Source organism: Marmota marmota, unplaced genomic scaffold (assembly GCF_001458135.2).
Source record: "Marmota marmota marmota unplaced genomic scaffold, marMar, whole genome shotgun sequence".
Classification (NCBI taxonomy): Eukaryota; Metazoa; Chordata; class Mammalia; order Rodentia; family Sciuridae; genus Marmota; species Marmota marmota.
Genome location: NW_025999880.1, coordinates 5,158,198 through 5,165,556, shown reverse-complemented (window position 1 = coordinate 5,165,556; position 7,359 = coordinate 5,158,198). Strand labels below are relative to the sequence as shown.

The window sequence follows — 7,359 nt, the reverse complement described above, 5'->3', positions numbered from 1 at the left end:
GCTTGGCAGGGGTATTTTCCCTCTGCAGTCAGTCTAATGCCTTTTCACCCTTTGTCTTCTGTGGTATGGAGATACCAACCAGCCCAACATGGTCCCTCCCTCCCTTTCAGCCCAATACTGAGAAGTATACACTTGGAGAAGTAGTGCTTCAAAAATTTCTCTATCATCGAAAATTGATGAAGCTTCTGAGGTATTAAGCAATCCATCATAACATTTGTGACTGGTTAACTTTAATTTGTCAAAATAAATCTGCAGTATTTTGCATGTTAGTAATACAGTGCTGGTATTGACAGGTAAAATCATCATCTGCTTACATAGAAACCTTCATTTAGGAGCACACCTTAGGAGGGAATGGATACACAATACAAGGCAAATGCAGGCCAAGCAGCGAGCCCTAGAGCATAACAGGTTGGATGTCAGATTTGAGGATTATCTAATACAACCGTTTAGCTGCCAATCTGATAAAGGGGAAGCTCTCAACCACGTTATAACCAGAAGGGAAAAACATACTCTGCCTTTCGGAAGAGCGGTGGCCGTCGTGCCTTCAACACCTGGCTGAATCAGTTCATCAGCATCACAACTCATTTCCAGTTCCAAGACACAGGAGAGTTTCACCACATAACCCGTTTGGCCCCCTTTGCAGTGGCCCACCCTCACTCCAATCCTGCCATCAACTTGCTCCCTCCCAAAAGAAGACACGACGTGGTTTTATTATTGCAGACAAGCTTCATAAGTGAATAAAGAATGCATACAAAATAGCATTTTAACTGAAGTCATACAATGAAGTCTCACTCCTGTTTATTATACAATGAATTGATAAAACAATCATTTCTAGTATATATCTTTTTTTTTTTTTTTCTTTATTAAGAACTAATACTTTCAGGATACTGACAACCACACTCTAGCCTGGGGGTAGAGCCCATCACATCTGCCCCCATTGAGAACTGCTCCTTGGGCCACTATGGAGGAAGCCTGGGCTGTCTAAATCATGGAGAATTATGACTGCCAGTATACCAGAAAGAAATGACTGGACCCAGGCAGAGCCAAGAACCCAGTCTTGGGTGGTCTGCACGCCAGAAAATGTGGGCTTCCTCCAAACGTGGTCCTTGCCCTCCCAATCCAGGCCTCGGAAGGGCCATTCCTGGGCCTTCCCTACATGAGTCCTTCCAGTAGTCCACACATAATGCTCTACATATTAAAAACAAACCATTTTTGTACTGTGGATAAGAACAATTGTAACAAAGTCATAGCTACATATTTTTCTCTACATTTTGTTTATTGAGACATACTAATTAAAAGGCACAAACATAGGGCATGTTTACATGGACATTATAACAAACATATACATTAAAAGTGTAGGAATGTGTTGCCTTCCTGCTAAACAGAAAGTTCCTAAGCTTTTATATATACAAAAGTTGTACAATTTAATGTCCTAAAGTACAAAAGATCATTTATAAAATTATTTTACACTAGGTACTATTTATTTATTTATTTTTTACTATGTAGTTCAACCCCCTAGAACTGTTTTGTATAATGACATACAGATACCTATCCCTGATATAGGAAGTCTGCCTCAGACACAAGGTATTTTTTATGCTTGAACTGACACAGTGGGGTATAAACGGAAGCCATCCAGTTTGATAGTCAGTCCTGCAAACATTCTGCAGGATCAACACAACTAATTTCCATTTGTCTTAACTGCAAGATTAAAAATGAAAAAAAAAAAAAAAATCATTGCAACTAAAAAAAAAAAAAAATCACAGCATCTTGGTTTTAGTTAACTCTTTAAACACAATGCTTTACAAACATTAATGTGTGGCATGATGGTGTAAAGAGTATCTGTTTCCCTAGCTTTTGGTTTCTACCTTATGTACAGAGATAAAATGTCCTGCTAAAAAATAAAAAGCACATGTCTCAACGTGCACAATCATTGCTGGGTTTCTACAGAGAGTACAGACAGCTGTCTCCCTGAAAACACCACAAAGCTGATACAAGTGTTTTATCAAAGAAAAAAAAAAGTGATCTCCATATTTACAAAGTTGAACAAATCTGCACAATACTTGATTAAACGGAAGGAGGAAAAAAAAAAAAGATATACTCTGCTTGTTCTGAAGGGGTATACTACCTAGTTAGTGGTTAGAATAAAAACTGTATACAATTTAATATAAGACATAAACTCTAGTGAGCATCTAACACATCTGTCCCTGTTGCAACATCAACAGGCTCTGATTGGGAGAGAGAGGGGCATATTACATCCCAGTGCCTCCAGCGTCTTCCAATTTAAAGCAATATATTTAAATTGTTCCAAAGTACACCTTGGCTCCTGAACAGGAGTCCCACTGGCCTCTGTTTGTTATGACCTGTGGGTCCTTACATTTGACTTCTCCTGTCAATTGTGGCCTTTCTTACCAAAACACAATTTGTATATATTTTTAAAATTTTTTTTAAAAAGTCAACTACAATGCTATATTCCATCAGGATTAATATGCTGAGCAATATTTACATCTCCAAATATCAGGTCACAATCCCTATTATATGTTGAAGTTAGAATGATAAATTATCATATGCTTTGCATATCAGAGCTGATATCACCTTTCCCATAGGGAATGCTGCCTGAAATTAACATATTCCCAAAGGTAAAATGCATATTCTCTGAAATGCATTTTATTATGATAATGCATGTATTTACTCATAAAAACAATAAACAGACAATTCTACACTAGCTCTCAATCTGTGGATTTAGAATTTTAAGTTAAAAATCAGCCATCCACCTTGTATAGGGAGAAGTTTCTGCTAGTGTTTAGAATAAAATGATTTCTTGGGATTAGAAACAGTAATGCTGTTTTTTGTTTGTTTTGTTTTTGAATTTTGATGGGTTTTGTTTTTTTTATGATTGGTTTTAATTCTGGCATTTCATCTTGCCAAGTACTATTCTTTTTAAGCAATGCTGTCAGCTAAAAGGAATTTCTGATTAAACTAAAGTGGTCCAGTGATAAAGTTACATATACACCCTACTTTGAACAATCCCAGCCAAATTGGAGGAAAATGCTACTACAGTCTTATTAACTAATGTAATAAAATTCCCCAATTTCATGGTCTGCTTTTTTGCTTTAATCAACTAAGAGTAAGTTGCTGGTAAATATTTACTTTAACCCATATTTTGATATTATAATACTGTTTACCAAGGCGGTGAAGTAGGCAAAGCTTGGGGCAAGAAAGGCATGCTTTCTACAGGCCTCATTGCTATATTCAGAGGGGCAGCTAATGTCATAGGTGTGGGCAGGTTCATTGGAGATGTGATCGTGACAGGGTGTGCTATATTCACTGGGGCAGTGACAGGGGTGGGGAGATTGACGGGGGTAGTGAGTGTTAAAGGAGAGGTCATGGATAATGGACTCGTTATAGTTACAGGGTGCCCTATGTTCATTGGGCTGGTTATGTTAACTGCACTTGAAACATTTACTGGACTTCTCATGCTCATTGCAGCTGCCACTGTGACTGGGTTTGACATAGTCCCAGAAGACACAGAGGATGTTATATTGAATGGAGTAGTAAGAGTCACAGGTGTCGTAGCAGCCGTGGAGGTTTGGCACAGGTTAGCAGCTTCTAAAATGAGAAGACAAAAGGGGATTTAGACTCTCAAAAAAATGAATAAAATTCACAAATAGTTTCTGTATTACTTCTTTTAATTAAAAAGGACAAACATTTAATAAATCAAATTACAGTTTTCTATCAGTGGTCAACAAGAAGACAAGTTCCCTCTGAATACAACCCTGGGAACCAGGGATCCCAGTATACAAATCTTTTCTCTGGTGCTATACCTCCTGTAAAGACTAAGGCAACTTGTTTACCTTTGGGCTTTTGGTTTAAAATTCAGATTTACTTACCTACCTCATAGTGATGTTGGGAGGATCACTTAACTTCTGTTAAGGCATTCTGGGGGGCAAAGATACCAAGTAGAGCTAAGTGTTCTCACTACCTCTTCATGCAGTTCTTCTGAATTTTAAAGACTTTCTGGGTCGAGCCAACCACCAGCAGACCAAGCAAAAAGAGATTATTTACACAGAGCTGGGCCAATGGTTACACAATAATAGATAATCTGAAAAATCTTCTCATAAAGCACACTAATTAGCAGAGAGAGGTGTATATACTTGATGGTATATTAAAGCCTTCTCAGGAGTGATGCTATATTCTGTTAAGGTTTTAAAAATGTATAACTAAGGAATGGTTATGCAAGCTATTTTAATATCATCTATTTATTTGAGTCATAGAAAAATTGTTCTAGTTAAATAACCTTGTAGTTTCTGATGTTTCTTAATTTAAAAAAGACTACAATAGGTTTGTGTTCTCCTTCTCACACACACTTCCTATTCTTTATCTGATGCTGACAAAATTACCTACTTTATGCCCAGTTATCTTTTGATGGCACATATAACACACACCACCAAGCATACCAAGAAAGAAAACCAGGCAAGAAGACCATAAAGAGTTGGGGGATACTTGTTATCCAGCAATGCCTTAGCACTTCTTTAAAAAACTTCCCTTAAAGGTGACACCCCTAGCCTACCTCTCAAAAATTCAGCACCACCAGCTGATGTGCCATAAAACAGCAATGAGGACAGAGTGGTGGACTGGTGGTGATTTGGCTCTCAAAAATGAGAAGTGCATTCAAAATTAAAGATGGAGGTCTGTGCGTGGTCACTTAGGGTTCAAATCACCTCAGGTGCCCCCCCGCCCAAACTCCCCTCCAGCCCTTTATTGATCAATATAACTTTGATATACTTCAAACTCCATGCCAGGAATTCCTAAACCTGGCTGATGATCAAAGTCATCTATCTAGGGAGCTTAAAAAAAAAAAAAAGTATCCCTAGGAAGTTCAATAGTGAAACTGAGATTAAAACCTGGGAAATCTGTGAAGCTCCATCAGTGATGATCTGATTTTCATTTAGGTTTGGGAACTCATATTACTTTTCTTGGGTCTAATATTTAAAAGGTCATTGCTGATTCAAATTTGTGTTTTCAGTTCAGGAATCTCCTCTCCCCCCAAAAGCAGCATATACTAACATGGATATAGAAGTTTCTAACATCAGTGGTCTTTTCCAGAGACATTCATGGTACAAAAGGGAGCACAATAGCATTTTGTTCCACAGAGGTCAGAAGATGAACTAAACAATCAAATCTTATTGTGCAAAAGCAAACTGAAATACAATACCAAACAGAAGAGTGTAGAAAGAGAGAGAATGGGAGAGAAAGATAACTCACTTTTGAGGTAATGGAGGCATCACTAAGGATAGTTTTCTCCAAAGCAGGAATTTTCATGTTGTGTGCCATCCCCAACCTCCAGTGTTTTCTTTTTGATCTAACAGTGTCTTTTTTTTTTCAGTGCTAGGGATATCAAATCCACAACCTTGCAAATGCTCAACCACTGACCTAAACCTCTGGCCTTAACACTATCCTTTTACTAAGACTTAAAACACTAATTTCTACTACTTCTCTAATATCCTTTCAACACACTCTATATTTATCATAGCACTACATTTTTTGGCTCCCACTGCCAGTTCCTATCTTCCTCCCCATTCTCCACCCATTTTCATACCACTAAACATTGTATCAAAATGACAAATCTTCCTTTGGAAGATAGGAACAAGAGGCACACCTCCAATGCCAGTAGATATATGAAGAAGGATGCTATTCCTTTTATCTTTATTCAAGTACAGTATGTTTAGAGGGAGCTGATGAAGGGAACAGCCACAATATTTGAAAGTAGAATACGGAAGGGAAAAAAAAAACCTACACAGCAAAGGAATTATATACAGGTGATCCTATATTCAGGAGATTCCTTAGATCTTAAAGCAGTAAGTCATGCAGGAAAAAAACAAGGAATTTAGTAATGGCCTATGGCTCATAGTGGGGATGACAAAATGATTTATTTGAAATAACTTATACAATAGTCCAGAAGTCAAATCTGTAACTATTAAATTGAAAACTGATCCTCCAACTGATATATGTAGAGAAAATGAATCAATCTTAACTTTTAACATTTACAGCAATGTCTCTACAGAAATGCAAAGAAGTTAAGCTAAGGCTAGCCCCAGTGATAGATGGAAGGAGATTAAGGGTGAGACATGGAGAAAGACATCAGCATTATAGATTCTGAATCATGTAACAAAGAATACAATGCAGAAAGAACACTAAAATGCAGAAAACAACATAGTTACAAGAACTTCCATACACCCAAGGATATTTAATCCATCTATCTATAAAGATGGGAATATTTTAGAAAGAAAAAAAAAAGGAGCCCAATTTTCTAGTAATAAACATTTGTCTGTAAACTGTTGCCAACAGGAGGTATTTACATGTTTCCATAAAGCTAGATATCCTAAACTGTGATTTCTCTCTTTTGATTACTTGGCATACTAAATGAAAAGATTTCTCAAGCCATACTTAGAACACTAGGATGCCTCATCTTACCTTTCTTTCTTGCTTTGACAGCTTCTTCCCACAGTCTCAGTGTCTCTACCTGCTTCCCTGGCCAGCTTGTCACGTGTTGTTGTTGTTGCTGCTGCTGCTGCTGCTGTTGCTGTTGCTGCTGCTGCTTCTGATTGCTGGTCTCTTCACTCATGCATGCTATTCCAAAGACAAACCCCAAACACTACATTTACCTTGAAAAAGTGTGACCATTTTTCCAAAATCTAAAGTACTTTAACTCCTTATGCCTTTGTGACCTCTATCATTTAATAGCACTTACTATAGTTCATCTTTTCTTCTGCTTGTTTCTGTATTTATCAAAATAAACAAATTGATTTAAAAAAATCTAGAGAACTAGGAAACACCTATACAAAGGAGAAAAGAATTCTTTGCTATATTTAAAAGCAAGTGTCTTATGGCTATGGATGTAGTTCAGTGGAAGAGTGCTTGCCTCACAAGCATGAGGCCCCTGGGTTCAATCCCCAGTAACTCAAAAACAAAGCAAACAAGCAAGCAAGCAAGCAAAATACAGTATGGTAAATAAAGGAACTGTCCTTTAAAAAAAAAAGTGTCTTGGGCTGGGGATGTGGCTCAAGCGGTAGCACACTCCCCTGGCATACGTGCAGCCCGGGTTCGATCCTCAGCACTACATACAAACAAACATGTTGTGTCAGCCAAATACTAAAAAATAAATATTAAAATTCTCTCTCTCCCTCTCTCTCCTTCTCTCTTAAAAAAAAACAAAAGTGTCTTTAAAAATGGAGGTTGAGGGGGCTTGGGTTATGACTCAACAGAAGCACTTGTGTAGCATGTGTGAGGCACTGGGTTCAAGTCTCAGCACAGCTTATAAATAAATAAAATAAAGGTTCATTGGTTCATTGACAACTTAAA

The 7,359-nt window shown here is 37.6% G+C and overlaps 1 protein-coding gene across 2 annotated transcripts in view; it reads right to left on the bottom strand.

Moving 5' to 3' along the window:
- Positions 1–208: 208 nt before the first annotated feature.
- The window catches only part of Vezf1 (vascular endothelial zinc finger 1), an 11,359-nt gene continuing 4,208 nt past the window's right edge, over positions 209–7,359 (bottom strand). For both annotated transcript variants that reach the window (XM_048788455.1, XM_015495790.2), the window contains exons 4-5: positions 6,472–6,627; positions 209–3,606 (exon numbers count right to left, since the gene is read on the bottom strand). In XM_048788455.1, coding sequence (XP_048644412.1) covers positions 3,179–3,606; positions 6,472–6,627 — 584 coding nt within the window. In that variant the 3' untranslated portion in view covers positions 209–3,178. The remainder of the gene's footprint in view (positions 3,607–6,471; positions 6,628–7,359) is intronic.